Raw genomic sequence first — 16,742 nt, 5'->3', positions numbered from 1 at the left:
TTTTTAGCCAGGTTTCAGTCAAAACCAATATATTCAAATGATCTAACTTCTGAGGCTGCAGTAAGCTTCTGATATTCAGGTGAAGTAGGCCCAAAACTTTCCTGTCCTTAAAAGAATCTTAAAAGAATATGGACTATTTAGACAAATTGAAGTCGACTCAATCTGATGACCAATCAGAGGGGGACGAAACACATGGGATAGTAATAAGATTGGGATTATGGAAGGCAGCCTGTAAAGGAGCATGGATCTCATCTAATACATTTGTATTACAGAATGAAGATCTGTCAGAGATTAAAACAGGAATAGTAAAAGCGTTACAAGTATGTAAACTAACACTGTCATAATTACATGTCAGTCTTTGATGGCAAAATAAGTGCAATATACTGGAGAAAGACTGTAATAGCACAGGGGAGATTGATGAATCTGACGTTATACAACATCATGTGTGAAGGCATAAGTTTTTTTTTTCCCTACAAAAATGTCCTAATCTTTGCCTGCCAAATGGTCTAGTGTTTAGATGAAAATGAGTAAAAACAGCAGAATGGCAAGAAATTACATTGGACAAAGGAAATACTGCTTAGTAATCTCATTGTGCTGTATCTCTTTGAACTGCATGTGTTGTTCTGAACAATTTTCTGTCCAGGGAACCCCAAAAAGGCCCCTCACACTGGCCAAACTGTGCATAGTCACACACACATATCAATGAATTAATGTCTGAAATTAGAATAAACTGAACCATCATCCAACTATAAATCACTCCTGCATTAACTCCCATCCCATGCAATGGTATTGTGAGGAAGTTTCCCCCAGTGAATGTGATGGACTGCATTTATTGTTGCTCTTTCCTAACTACTTTTATGCCAGCATTATGTATATGTGTATTTTAAAAATACAATAAAATAAATTTTTAAAATCTTACAAGTAACAATACAGAAAGAACTCCTTCAAAGAGTACCTCACATGTTAGTAAATGTGTTATATTGGTCGTGAAGCTGCAAGCTGTTAATGAAGCTCTCTTGGAGCTCAATGATGTCATCTGTGGTCTCAATGGGGACATTGACCCTGCTGGGTGAGTCCAGAAAGGGTGGGTCATCAGTGCAGTGATAGTGATGGTAGAAAGAGGTGTCCTCACAAAATGGGGGGTTACTGCAGGCTCCAGCAACACTTTGGGGGGTGTCATATACCCCCAAGTAGGTGTTTTGGTACTGCTGGTGGAGATGGTCGGCCCCTGGGCTGTGGCAGGGGCTGTGGGATGGACTGTGGGGCATCCCACAGGTCTGGAGGCAGCTGTTCCGCCTCACAGTACGGTGCAGGTCCAACTTGGCGATCAAAGGCTTGCCAATGTTCACTTCTGTGGTCCACTCCACCAGATCCTCCATGGCCACAAATTTCCCTTGCAGGCACACGGTGAAGACCAACTGCTCCTGCAGAGAGGACAGAGAACTGTGTAAGCAGGATCTGGAAACATACATGTTCCATCACTGGTTTTGAAAAAGGAGTCAATCTCCACGAGTCTTTTCCATCATTTACTTCACTGCCGTGCTTCCAAGTTTGGACCAAAATATTTCCTTATGCACCACTAGATCTTTGCCATATCTATAATGTAACTTCAAACTGCAGATCTATGTAATAATTAGTATAATGCACTTGTAAAGGAAAGTAACAGTAATGATTTTGTATGTGACAATAACAAGGTCAGCCATTGGGTGGTGATTCTACCCTGAGTTTCTGTAGGGAGCTCAGTCTGGTGTACAGGCAATGCTGGGGGAGGCTCTTAGACAGTAGGTAGCTTCCTGTCTCTTCTGGAGTCTCCTTGTTCATCTCCTTGGGATCTATGTCAAGCTCCTGGCACAAACGAAAGAGGAGAAAACCTTGAGAATGCTTTATTATATATTGACTGTTGAACACTGCAAAAATGAGATATAAAATAGAACACTTGACAAAGTAATTTGTTTATTAAGATGTGCAAAATGTACTTTTTTACTCTTCTCAAACTCTTTCCAAAGGTAAGAGGGTCTTACTGGGGTGAAGTTGGTGACATAAGCTTGACAGGAGGACATGTCATCTGACTTCTTCACGATGCTTGTATAGATGACAAGTACGTTTGAGAACTCTGCAGCGAAGCCCATTTTAATCAATACCCCACAATCAAAGTCCAGACACATGCTCTCAGGGAGTTCTGTGGAGTAGCACACATTGGAAAACAGTTCAGTCTAAATTGATGTCATTTTTTAAAATAATCCCATTTTATAGTCATCAACATGATTAGGTATTTTTCAAAGAATGGACAAAATGTGTCAATGAACCAATGGACAGGGACTAGTTCTGGGTAAAGACCTTCTGAATACCTGGGAGACCAAAGGGAAATAACTCAGCTACAATTAAAGCAGTCTGCTTCCATTTAGTCACTATTCTATTTGAATTATGAGTTCTTCTCTAAGAGAGATATTTACTAGTCTAGAGGAGCAGCTGAGAGGAACATTGGTAAAAACAAATACAGGGGGCATTTCACTGAGCTCTGCCTATTTGGAGAAGGTACTGTACCATGAGCTTTGGCCCACTGCAGGTTGCGTGCTTGATTCTCATCTGAACAGCCACTAGACAGAATGGGGTCAGTCAGTGCCCTCCTCTCAGACAAGCTGCTGCGGATTTCTAGGGCCTGTTTGCCCTTGGTGGGGTCAAACTGGCCCATATCTGAAAACATAAAAATAACAGGTATCCTTTAATAGAATACAACAGTGGCTTTTTATTGCATTGTTGAATCTGTAATCCCCATTTACAATGTGGAAACAAAAGGGTTAACTGATTTAACCACAGTGCACGTGCAGTACAAATAGAGGGAGCACCTGTTATACGTCTCGTCCTTTTTATTTTTGGTTGATAGAACAAAGTGGCTTGTGCTACTTCACTCTATGTTAAAATACTTCACTCTATATAAAAATACTTTCCAAATTAAAGTTGGAGCCAAAGTGGTTTACAGCTCCAGCTAAGAAGCTACAGACACAATCCTGAGGGTTTTGTCCAGTTATTAGCTGTTTGTTTTTTTCTATGATGTGTACACAGATTTGTGAGTTGATTCAAGATGGCAAGCCAGTGTGGAACTACAGATGCCAGCTGACTGTGCAGGAAATGGAAGTGTGTCATCCATCATCATGTTCATCAGAATCTGCTTTTCACAAGCATCATGGATCATCAGAACAGATAAGAGAAAAGAAGCAGAAAGTTCTAAACCGACTAAAACCAAACTACCTGGGTAATTGAACTACAGGGACCCTTTTTAATGCAGTTGTATCACTCCCTGTCAATGTGACACAAATATTTTGCTTGAGTCTCCCAATTCATGGGTTTGAGTGTGCTGATACTAATTAAGTAATACATTTTTCCAAACCAAAAATAAAAAAATAAAAGCTTGAATTTTATTACAGTCTTGTTATGTTATGTAGTTGAGAAGAGGAGTTTGGATAGCTGTGAATGTGTGTCTTGGATGAAAAATAGAACTGCTTCCTAGAACAATGGTGCAGAAAATGTGTATTAATTTAAATATCTTTACACAATCAATGGTCACATTTTTTTCAGTAATGTCTTATTAATTAACTGCTCTGTTAGAATGCATAGTTCTTCTTGTGTAGATACTGCTGCATTGCAAAGCATGAGATTAAGTCATGATTGCATCAACTATATCAAGTTTGATGGAAAACAATCATTTACAGTAAGTCAGATTTTACAATGAAATTATGACTGAAAAGCTTAAGTAACAGAATTTAATACTTCCAATTGGTTTATTCTTTTTTTGCCCTCCTTTCAGTTCAGATTTACCAATCACTTGCTGTAGTCTTTACTGTCACTGAATATCAGCTTGTTGAAAAAGCTTTTTAATTGGCTAACTCCTGTGGTTAACATGATATATGGTCATCATGAAACAGCAAGCAATGATTAAATGTTTGTATTTCTTGGTTTTATTCATTTTATGAACTCCACTACAAAACCAATTCCCCTAAAAAGTTTTCCAGTAGGTTTCAAGGACTCACATCTCTACTCCATATTAGTGTGCTAAATCTGAATGATGTCCATTGGGTGGACACCATGAGCAAACGAAGATGCAAAAATTCTTCAGATTTGACAGAGGTTTACAGACAGTACATTCTACATGTAATAATACCCTCAGGAAATTTTGATTCTTTTAAGTGGTCCTATGGTGGATGGTGGATAAAGCAATAGACTGATGCAAATAAATGGATAAAATACACATCTACCTTTAAAAGTTTTTAGAGAAATGTGCTCAGCTAAATTCTTCATTGAACAAAATGTATTTGAATGTAAAAGTGTCATACAACATAAAAAAGATTAATGCCAACAGGCTGTTCAGCCCAGGGCTCATCATCGTCTATGATCTAGACCATCTACATTGTATCTAGGACTGTATCAAGCCTAGTGTTGAACACTCTAAGCTATTGAATGTATTTATAACTGTAAATGCACTGAATAAAATGCTATATAATAAAATGCTTACAACTAATTTTAGCCAATTTCATCTTATTCTACTGATATACTACAGAGATAGATTTTAAGATTAGTTCTAAGTCTTTATATTATATATATATATATACCTATTTTAAATTTAGCCTCAATCAATCTCCCTTCTTTTGTGTAGACTAAAATGATTCAGTGTATTTGAGTCTCTCTTCATAACGTATGTTTGATACCAGGAACCAGTTTTGTTGCCCTTCTCTGCACTTTTTCAAGAGTGTGTAGGTTCTTTTTATAGTCACTTTTACAATGTCTTAGAGACAGCCATCTGGCAAAGGCATTGTATAGCAATATATTCTACTTTGAGCTGTAATCAATACTTTTTTTGCTATGTATTCCAGCAATCTATTTGCCTTTTTTATTGCTTTATTGTTTTTATTGCAGACTGGATGTAGAAATTGTGCTTAGGTTGTCTCAAGCATTACTTATATTACACACAGGTTAAAAAATCATTTTGAAATCATTTGGAAATTTGATCATTTGAAAAATCTCATATCATTCTCTCACTTTCAAACCAATCAGATAATCTACAAAAAGATGGATTTTACAAATCCCGAATGCCTCCATTTGATTGACTTCCTGGCACCTCCAAACATTTGTTTTTGGAAAAAAAAACCTGCCCAATTTGAAAAGGAAATGTTTGTATTATGCTGTCGGCTGTGTTGTTTAATTGGAGGAAAAGTATTTTTTCCGAACAAATGAATAAGCAAGAACAAATTGCCATCATGAAAGGGTCTGTAAAACATCTTTTTGTGTGTATGCGTTTTTTTTTTTTAGACTGCTCAACGCTTTCTCCCCTTTTCCTCCCAATTTGTAATGCCCAATTATGTTCTTACATGCTGCTCCTTGATACAACCCCTACTGTCAATGTGGGAGGGCACGGACAAACATGCGCTTCACTGCATGATTTCTTTACACACTGTAGCTCCCATGTTAGGCTTGCATAGACCTGAGACAGAAGAGGAAACTTCATATGCAGCATTACACAGGGAGAACAGTAGGTGTCCAAACAACCAGCAGGACTCGCTGGTGCAGTCCCTTGGCCAACCTACCCTCCCCTGTATCCCTCGGCAGAAAGAGGCCAATTTGTCCTGCCATTATGGACTCCAAGTTATCCTCAGATGATGACACAGTTGGGATTGAATCCATGCCGTAGTGCTCAACCTTGGCTTGCAGCAGCAAGCACTTTTATTGGGTGAGCCTCTAAGCAGCTCTGTTTTGTGTTATTTTAATGTATTTAAATGGGAGATGTTATATAAACCACAAATCCTCAAACATCTCTTAAAATCCAGCAACTCACACCTGATGCCAAGAAAAAAAGCAGATTTGTCCAAGTACTAATAAACATTTTTTGTCCTAAAGACTTTGTAGGCTTTTTGGTCATTTTTGTCATGAAAAAGCTTGTCCCTTACAAAACACAGTTTATGGCCATGCCAAAATAACCATCAGGATTATCACACATGGGTAATTTTATTTATGTACATACTAAATGCACTGTATAATTTTCAAATGCAAGATAATTAATGCAACAAATTTGGCACTCTCCTTACATATTTTCTAAGTTGAAATACAGCACCATTTCACTCTGCTCCATGTTCAAATGAAAATGTTGTACAGCAGTGATGCATGTGTACCATTAACTTGGACACATGTGTAATAACATCATACATGAGCTGAGGAGGAGTAAAAAGGATTTTAGGAACAATGGTTTTCATTATATACATAACATTATATATTTAAAAATTCATGTTGTGTTATTTTTATGTGTTTGTATGTTTGTGGAATTAAAATACTATGTTATTTTTTTTGACAACTTCACCAGATAACTAGATAGGCCTTACAAGATAATTTGGGTTTTTTAGTTAACAAACCATGCCAGTGATACTACAAGATGACTGGGGTGGTTTATGCATGTTAGATTATCAAGCTAATTTGCATGCCATATACAACTGTAGTTTCCCAGCTGGGATTTGAATGTGCAAACTCCTGATAACAAGAAAAACAGATCAACAAATATTATACCAAAATATCCCCCATTTTCACTGCTAGTACACATTTGAGTGCTTGCTTACCCTCTGCCACTCTGTCCAGCAGGACTGTGATCTTTTCATCCTCTAGAAGACGCTTCTTTAGGAAATTTATGAAGACCCCATTAGTGAATCCACTCGAGTTCAACTCAAAAGCTTCTGCATCCTGGCAACTTAATGGTAAATTCATACATGTAGTATAAATGCAAGGAAAAAAGGCATTCATTAAGACTCATAAAAGCTAAGGCTACTCTTTTAAAATGAACAATGAATTCAATTTCCTACAAGTATCAAGATTTACACATATTACTCTCTTAAAGTTACTCTCTTGTCTGTTACTCTCTTGTCTGTGACTATCAATAGCAAATATCAATTAAGCAAGGGTTTGATATTTACACATTCTTTCTTTATTTCAGAAAGATATTAGAACTTGTAATGATGCACAAAAATGTCATTTGTCACCTCCACTTTTTTGAAAACTGTTTTATAATCAAGATGGACTTTTGGACACTGTTACATTACAGGCATTTTTGAATTACATTAAATAACAATCCACACTCCACCCCCAAAAATAGTGACATATACCTTTAAAGTTGGACTAAACTGGTCAATACACCCACAGGAGAAGACATATTTAGCACCACTGCTCATAATACAAAAAGTTGTTTCAGTGTGATCCAACATAAGTATATGGGCAAGATTCTTTTAACTATACGAGGGGTCGGCAACCCGCGGCTCTTTAGGCCCTCTCTAGTGGCTCCGTAGCTTTGTCAAAAAAAAAAAAAAAAAAATATGGAAGTGAATAATTTTTTTTTACATTTTGTTATCACTGTTGTAGGCCTAAAGTCATCCTTACATTATCCAATTTTCAACATTTACTGCGTGATATTCGTTTCGAGAATGATAAAATAACGCATGAACAGAAACTGGCTTTGGCTCCCGTAGACGTACATGCAAAATTCACGACTTTCTCAATGTAATTAAATAACTTGACCATGTTTATATAGCCTAATGTCGGTATGTATGTATATATACACACACACACATATATATATATATATATATATATATATATATATATATATATATATATATTTTTTTTTTTTTTTTTTTTCATTGTATCAGTCACACACTACCAAATATATTCTTACCAACATGGTCACATGAGTAACTTTAGAGATTTATTTTAATGCGGGTTTCCCCCCCATAAAGATAGCTGACCAAATGCATGTGTCAGCCAGCACTTAGCAGTTACTGACTGTCTTGGCTAGTTTTGAGGTAAATTAACTTGATTGATTATCTAAGTGCCTTAGATAAAACATAAAACTTCACATTGGGATTTCGTTTTTTAATATTACACCTGACTGCACAACTCTTCGCTATTACTATTAGGCTACTGGGGATCCGTTGATATGTGGCTAAACTGCTACCTAGCTGGTAACTGTAGGTAACATTACTAGCCTGCAGATTCCCCATACGGAAACATTCCCTCATATGTCTTCCCCGAATCGGACCCGTTACCTTTAATTGTAGGCGCACAGAATCGTTACTGTAGACAGATATTATTTAATGTACATCTGATAGATCATGTAAAAATTATAAAATGTAAGATTACACGATGATAACACAATAAAACACACTGTCAAGAATGGTCAACTTTCTGTTGGTACTGGTTAGGCTAGTGGCTTTCTGCCACCAGCTAATGCTCACACGCTGCAATGTTTGTAAATATAGGAAATGCAAAGTTGAAGTACCAAATAATCATAAATAGCCTACCGCAGCCACCTTGTGGTAAAACATATGAATGAATGCTCATTTAGACCTATTAGCACTGTTGATAGGCTAATTTAGACTGATACGCTGTGGTAGGCTACCTGCATTTAAAGGGCTCAAATAGGCTATTTTTTTGCGGCTCCAGACAGATTTTTTTTCTTTCTGCCCAAAAATGGCTCTTTAGATAGTAAAGGTTGCTGAACCCTAAACTATACTATAGCTTGCTAGCAAGGTAAAGAGGGATACTGAAGACACAGTACACCATCTAGTTAAGTAACCTATTTAAATATAAATCACTTTACGTTTTTAAATGACAATAGCTGGTTAAACTAGGCTACTTGTAATTAACCAACTAAACTGTTTGTGCAAAGTTCTTTCCACACATGAGCTTGCTAGCATTAATAATTTATCCAGTGCGACTTACATGGGTTCTATGTTATCCATTTATACAGCTGGATATTTTACTGAGGCAATTCTGGGTTAAGTACCTTGCCTAAGGGTGTAGCAGCAGTGCTTCAGTGGGGAATCGAATCAGCAACCTTTCGGTTACGAGCCCTGCTACTTACCACTATGCTACACTGCTGCTAGTCAAATTCCATTTTCCGTGAAATATTCCATTATCACGCAAAACCAAGCTCTCATTCAAGCTCTCAACTCTGTTAGACTGAATAGCAGCCTTTGACAGAAATTTTTTGAAAAAACACAAAAAAGTAGCTTTGAGAGTGAACGAGAGGGACAGTATGCCCAATACTTTTGATTTCAAATTATCTGAGATGCAATTTTCCCCCCTTTATCCCCAGACCCTTTGAAACTCTTTCTCAGATTAAGGTAAAAATGGGGTTGGAATGGAAAATGTATTTTTTTTACTGAACAATATTATAAGAAATATTGGAAACTGTAAGACTTACGTTGCATAACCAAAAACGATGTTAGCTGTGACCCGTAAGACAACATTTGGAGTAGTGTCATCATGAATATTCCTGAGTAAAAAGACCAAATAAAATAAAGATAAATGCAATACACCAAACAGAAATGGATCTTGTTCAAAGAAATTTGGCTAAAAGTCTAATAATGAGTGACATGTAAGTGTGAATGAAGTAATTCATGATGTCCTGTCCTTTCTGACATACAGTAGCATAAAAACAGCAGAGAGCTTTATGCGCTTCTGTGTGCTGTCTTAATGAGAAAACATCCAGCAGCAGTGTCAGGAAAGAGGATTTGTTATTTTAAGGTTATAGTTCAAATTCCAGTTTGCGCATGTTTTAGCAATGCAGAGCTGACATGGGTAATGGCAAACAAAAAAGTAAATAACAATAAAGCAACACTCATTCTCATCTGCCTTTGCCCACCTCTTCCTGCACATATCCAGAAGGAACACATTCAGGCCTGTCTCCTTCTCCTGCATCAGCTTCAGGATGCTCTGAACGCATAAACAATTAGCTGAGCGGTAAGGGTTGGGTGCATCCACTGGGACCATGAAGCTGTTGCCATAGTTCTCATAGCCATGTCCTGCATAGTACAGCAGACCTGAAGAGGAGATAAGAATAAACTGCTGTGTGATTATGTGATGTGTGTACTTCCACTCTTGGTTAGCTATACATTTTCTTGCTGCTACTCATCATCAATGAGTTTCAAGAGCACTGCTAGGAGTTCAAAAAAACTTGAGAGGGAATTTTTGTACACCATAATCAGTCTACACATTTGAGACAGCATAGGAGCTACAGTTGGAAATAATCAAGTTACAATGTGACATTGCATTGAAAGAGACTGTGGAGGTAGGTACCCAAAAATGATGGCTTTTGCATCAAAAATCCCTTCCATTTCTGCCACTACCTATGTGTAGCTACACTTCAGGAAAATGTTTTTTTTTTTTTTTTTTACTTTTTTTCAATATATAAAAATGTCTGCTGCAATTCTCTAATACTAGCACGCTTATCTCTTCCTCTGCAACACAAGTATTCCTCCCTGCCTAGAAAGGGAGCCTTATAAGATATAAGCATGTTCTCTCAAATGCTAGATCATCATGTTTCTCTATTCTAATGGAAGAAAATAAACAAAGCCACAGATACCTGTTGAAAACGGTCACCAGATTAAGGTAGAATATGTTGCAATAATCTTGGGGCTAACAGTTTTTTGATTGCTTCTGCCACACTATGCTATGATATTTGCGTTGTAACAATTGTAAAATGCTCTATAACAAATAAACTTGACTTGATAAATAAATGTTCTGATGTAGAAACAAATTAACAGTATTTATTTATTCATTCATTCATCTATATAATTATTCTAAACATGTATTCCTTTATTCATTCATTAAGTTAGCTTGCTGTTCTCATTAAGATGGTTTCCTATTATTTATTCTTCTTCCATCTGATTTTCTGTTTACACTTTTAAAGTACACTTACAACTTGGCCAACACCTTCAGCCCGTATGGGACTGCATTGCTTGTGCCAACAAGATAATGATGTAGGTAACCTGCAAGTTGGGTAACAATTTAGCATGCACTGCTAACAGCTATCATACTAGGCTTTTCAAGCCATCTTAAAATTTGTCCTCAATCTTTCCTTTCTAGCTGATTTACTTGTTTTTAAATAACTCTCCTTTCACCCTCCACACTGTCTAATAGGGTGGAGGTCTGGCATCTGCATCTGCCCCTTGCCCTTGGTCGCCTTTGGGCAGATACTTTGTTCCGATGTTGATCTGACTGACTGACTTGAAGTGTCAAGGCCACACAGCTCTATCAAACCAGTATGTCCTTTTAGTAAAAGTTTTACAAGAGTTACCCAACTGAAACAGCTTGAATTTTGTATGAAACACATAATTTCAAAAATTGAATTCAACAACCTTGTTGTATTTTCCCATTACACCATTGCATGCCTTGTAAGTGAGTGGAAATCTTTGATGGGTGACTTCTTAGAAGTAAGCACACCCCTATAGTAACAGGATATTGTGCAAGTAGCACCTCAAAATAAAGTTACAAGTGCTAAATACTGCTCACACAAATATGTTGCAATACACAACAATATACAATATATCACTTAACTACACACAGTTAATAGATCTTACATCTAAGCTTAGCAGTGACAGACAAAGTTGGCTTGGATGCAGCAAGAATAGAATAGTAGTGCATTTGTTCTCCTTGGCAGCATTGTAAATGAAGCTGTATAATGGGTTCTGCTGCTGTAAGCAGGATGAGGTGAGTGTCATCAGGAGGTAGTCTTCCACAGGAAGTAACGTGCAAATGTGCTCCGGGTAAAAACCACAAATAGAAGCCACTGACAATGTAGTGCTCGCTTCTGTGAAACTTTGTTAACATGTCCACTGCTATTCCAAACATTCACTGTTCTCAAAACCTACTTTAACACAAAGGCTATCATTGCCTATTGTTGAACACTATACTAATACCTATTTCTGTCAGATTTGTTTCAAAATAATGTTCAAAGGGATATACAGAAGCATGTATTTTGATTGAGAGTTTATGCAGAAAGACATTTTGTAAAAACATAGATCTAAAAAAATAAATACCCCTCTATTAATAAAAAGGTTAAAAATTTTGGCAACCTTCCTCTTCTAGGAAATAGAAAAGGGCTTTTAGGAATGCATACTATACCGTAGACACCCTTGTGCAGCAGCAGCAGGAACTCATCCACTGCATTGCGCATTTCAGATTCAGTAAGGTCCAGCAGGGAAACCACCTTGAAGTTGAGCTGACGCAACAGGTTGGTTAGATCATACACATCTACCATGGGTGCCTTTAACTGTGGATGGCTCTGGTATGAGAGGTTTCCTATGAGTAAGGCCACTTTGTCTGTTGCTGTGGTGAAAAAAGAGAACAAATACCATCCAATGATATTTATTTCTTAGAAAATTTAAATGCTTATATATAGCTACACATTTTGTCTTCACAAATATAAAATGTGTATACTGAGGGGCTATTCAAACAAAGACCAAAACACTTTGGCATTTACCACCAATCAGAAATGCAGTATACCTTACTATGCACTATTTTGGGTCAAGGGGAAACAAACAAAAGATTTTAAATAACATATAAATAAAAACATAATGCAATTAAACTAAACTAATGAATTAAACAGTGATGAAGGTGGATAGTAAAATGCCACACTAAAAAAGGTACTAGAACTGATTTACATATTTTAGTCTGAGACCATGGGTATCATTATAATTAATATCCCTGTAGCTCAGGAAAAAACATATACTCTTCCTCACTGGAAATGATTGACACAGTTACAGTCAATGTACAACTAAGGATAGTTAGTAGGTTAGCACATATTTATCAATGATTTCATTCTTGTAGCTTGCTAGATACCTTCCATGTAATTACTTATCTAGTGAACTTCAAGTCTGTTGTTAGCTAGCTAACAAGTTAATAAGTGGAATAATGGAAGGGAGAGAATCATCCAGCTAGTCTGTAACACCAGCACCTGAACAATCTGTCACCCATTCTTAAATGCATTTGAGTTCAACAGTAGAGTTTCAGATAGAGTTTCAGCATCTTTATTAACTAATATGCTTGTTAGCTACATGTACTGCAAAAATAAAGAAAACATCAACATAAGGTATGTCAATAGGATGTTGGGCCGTCATGAGCCACAATACAAGCTTCAGTGCACCTTAGCATAGATTCTACAAGTGTCTCAAACTCTATTGGAGGGATGCGTCACCATTCTTCCACGAGAAATTCCATCATTTTTTTTTTTGATGGTGGAGGAAAACGCTGTCTCAGGGATAGCTCCAGTAGCTCCCATAAATGTTCAAGTTGATTGACATCTAGTGACTCAGACAGCCAAAGAATATGGTTTACATTGTTTTCATGTTCATGAAACTATTTAGTGACCACTTGTACCCTGTGGAGGGGGGAATTGTCATCCTATATGAGAACACTCCCATCAGGATAAAAATGCTTCACCATAGGATGAAACTGATCACCCAGAATGACATTGTATTTGTTGCCATTTACCTTTCCCTCCAAGGGGTTGATTGGACCTAAACCACACTAGGACAATGTAGTCACCCAGTTTAGAGTTGCTGGTCTGTTTTACCTTGCTTTTCAAACCAATGCACAAACATCACAGTTGTGGAGTATGCCCTTGTTGATGATGTTTTGCCCTCAGACCTCCATGCCAACATCACTTCAGCCACTGTTCTTTGTGAAACATCAGCAACTTGAGCAGTCTTCATCACTGAAGCTCTTGAAAAACATGCCTCAACAATAAACCCTCTCTCAAAGTTACTGAAATCTCTTCCTCTAGTCATGGTAGCCAAAACAATGGGCAACTGGGCCTGCTCAGCATTGTTATACAAGCATAAGCATAATGCAATGTTAATCACTTAAAGATGCCAAGAAACACACCAGTATAGAAGCACCTGCTTTCAATATACTTTGTATCCCTCATTTACTCAATTGTTTCCTTTGTTTTTGCAGTGGCCTGTGGCGATCTACATCCTTTCAGATGTGATCCAACTAGGCAACTGGCATTAAACACTAAATGGTGGCCAAAACAAATGGTACCATGTAGCTGGCGTACAGCCTTGGAGGTGGTCAAAAAGTAGCATACTCCTGTAACACACACTTTTCCATTCCCTGAAATTATTCTTGAATTTACTTCTGAAACATGCACTTGAAATTTGAGACTATGGTGTTTAGCAAAACAATTTCTCTGTTGTGAAGTTTGCACTTACTGAGAATATAGAGAAAGTTTCAGCAATTGCTTTTAAACTGAGAAAACTAAGTATCCTAATACATCTGCTTATTTGTATGGATGGATGTGGCAAAACTGCTACAGCATGTTTGGACACTCAAATACACATGTAGGAACATGTAATATATGCAATTGTGCATCTGATTATATTGACAGTTTATTGACAAACATGAAGTCCTCTCCATATTGAAAATGACAACTTCACTTCTAAAGTGTGGGACCTCAAACTGTTATTTTAAATGCAAGAACTACACATTGCACCTCTACCATATATGCCTCTGAAAGTACTGTATGAGGGATGAGGTGTTAGGGTGATAGTGGGGCAAAATAGCTACCAGTCTTGTTTTATTTTCAGCCGGCTAGCTGATTAGATACTTTGCTAGCTACAGATATAAAACATTGAAAATTTACTGAACTCTGCATCTTGCTAAAAAAATAAATCCATTTAATGAACAAATAAAATGAAAAAACTAAATTAAATTATAAAAGTGACTGGGCAAACAAGTATTTCAAGCCAGAAAGCAGTTAACAACTTTTGTCAAGTTTTGGCAGTATAGATATAGCTAACTATCTCTTTAACGATCATTGGACTCAAAATAAATGTATTTAGACGTATCTGCAATATCAACAAAAGAGTGGAAAGCAATATACAGGCAAGCAGAAAAGAGCATGAAGCAGATGTTTGTATTCTTCTGGTTTTGCACCAGTCGCATGATAGAAACGTCATCAACACACCCACTCGCTTGCTGTGAATTCTCCGGACAATGACCTTCTCTATTCACACATGGTTTCAATCCGACATTAGACAGACTTTGTACTTGGGAGCTGGCAGAATGAAATCCGTCTCATGTTCAGTCTGACTGATTCGGACATTTGCATTCTCACATACAGCTCCTCTGGGTAATGGCTAGATAAGTTCTGGCTTTCAGTGCATGTCTGAAAGGGGCTTAAGGTGGGTAGCAGCAAATAATGTTCCAAGAGAAACAGTATGGGGAACTGGGCTGGACAGGAGATAACAGGGGCAGGCTCTTATGAGTTTATCAGGTGACTGACTGACTATTCCTAACTACCTTTTAGGTGGGTTGGCTCAAACCTGACCCTACACCATTACAGTAACAGTAATGTAACCTTTGTGGTTTTGAGACAAGAACTCGTATAGACTCCACACAAAAAGGTATATACAGCAGTGTAGTCATGGAGCTCTGCAGGATACCTCATAAGTTACATCTTCCAGGTATTTCAAACATACAAAATAGTACACAGGTACTAAACAAATGTATAAATATATGTCCATGTCTAAACTCAATTGTATACATACCAAATCATTTGATTTCTCCACAAACAGCACAAGGTATTTTCTTTAAGGTCTTCAGTAGTATATGGATAGTCACTGAACACACCAGACTCATAAAAATAAGTTTTAGCCTTTATAAAGGAGTGTTACATCTTCATATTAGCCTTTACTCCACAAACAACTTAAAGGGTAAAGTTCCTTGTGGCACTGAACTGAACAACATGTACTGTATTAGGCTCTAGCATTCTCTCTCTCATATTAGACCATAAGCTCTATTTTGAAAGCAGTGACAGTAAACCATGTACATGGCCTGTTCCTTGTATCCATTTATTTATTTACTTACTTACCAAAGGGCTTTTCTGGACTCCTGTGCCTGATGTTTTCAAAAATATCTAAAAGTAAAAAAAAGAGAGATACAACGTAAGTGTATCCATTCAATTTAAACGAGCAACCATGGCAGAGCAACCATGTCAGACTCACTACCAGACCAATGAGATTGAGCATAACACTACTCAGGCCCTACCATAAGTTACTTGTGCAATCTGATGGAAGGCAAGTATACTACGATACAACAGTCCCTAGAACACAGAATCCAAAATACATCACAACAATACACGTAAAGTAAATATCAAATGCTAGCGGTATCAGGTGTTAGGGGAGGGGCCTGAAGTAGAACCGAGGTGCAGTCTGAAGAGATGGGTGTTCAGTCTGTGTTGGAAGATGGCCAATGATTCTGCTGCCTTGACCTCTGTGGAGAGTTCATTCCACCACCAAATTATATTGATTTTTTTATTAATACAGTATTTGTGAAGGAAAACTAGAAAAGAATCAAGTCTTTAGTAATGCAAGTCTTTACTACTGTACAGTTTAACAAATATTGACATTAGCCTAAAAAGAAATTCGATTTCCAGTAGTTTCAATCTGATTTTCCTTGAATTCATGTGCTGTTAAGTTTAGTACACACTGCCTCATGTGGTACAAAATCATTTTTCTTGTTATACAGTGCACTCTGCTTCTATTAATCATCTCTAACTAGCTAGCTTACCAAAACTTAGTCAAATGCAACAAAACATGTTTTCTTTGCAACTGTATATAGCTAATTACTACAATTTAAACATGGGAGTTTCATGTCAACATTTTATTTAGTGCTTTACTCCTTGTACAAACGTTGATAAAACTCAGTGAGCAGCGAGTGAATTCTTTCTCCTTTGTCCACACAGCAGCACCACCACATTCTGTCAAGTTAGACCACTACAGCAGATACCTAAATCATCTGTCATGAACTATACTGAATAGAATACGTACATCTAGAGTTGAATGTGACCAAAAGCTGAGCATTGACTAGCTGTTGCATGAAACTAGCTGCATACAGTTTGATTGTTGTCAGCTTTGTGTAACTAA

The 16,742-nt window shown here is 37.2% G+C and overlaps 1 protein-coding gene across 1 annotated transcript in view; it reads right to left on the bottom strand.

The window, feature by feature from the left end:
* Positions 1-414: 414 nt before the first annotated feature.
* Positions 415-16,742, bottom strand: part of malt1 (MALT paracaspase 1) — a 28,175-nt gene continuing 11,847 nt past the window's right edge. The window contains exons 8-17 of the mRNA XM_036527423.1: positions 16,666-16,671; positions 15,689-15,705; positions 11,938-12,141; positions 9,677-9,854; positions 9,236-9,307; positions 6,600-6,727; positions 2,545-2,694; positions 2,022-2,179; positions 1,720-1,845; positions 415-1,424 (exon numbers count right to left, since the gene is read on the bottom strand). Coding sequence (XP_036383316.1) covers positions 957-1,424; positions 1,720-1,845; positions 2,022-2,179; positions 2,545-2,694; positions 6,600-6,727; positions 9,236-9,307; positions 9,677-9,854; positions 11,938-12,141; positions 15,689-15,705; positions 16,666-16,671 — 1,507 coding nt within the window. The 3' untranslated portion in view covers positions 415-956. The remainder of the gene's footprint in view (positions 1,425-1,719; positions 1,846-2,021; positions 2,180-2,544; positions 2,695-6,599; positions 6,728-9,235; positions 9,308-9,676; positions 9,855-11,937; positions 12,142-15,688; positions 15,706-16,665; positions 16,672-16,742) is intronic.

The sequence above is a fragment of the Megalops cyprinoides genome, chromosome 4, assembly GCF_013368585.1.
Source record: "Megalops cyprinoides isolate fMegCyp1 chromosome 4, fMegCyp1.pri, whole genome shotgun sequence".
NCBI lineage: Eukaryota > Metazoa > Chordata > Actinopteri > Elopiformes > Megalopidae > Megalops > Megalops cyprinoides.
This window is presented reverse-complemented; position numbering and strand designations above follow the sequence as displayed.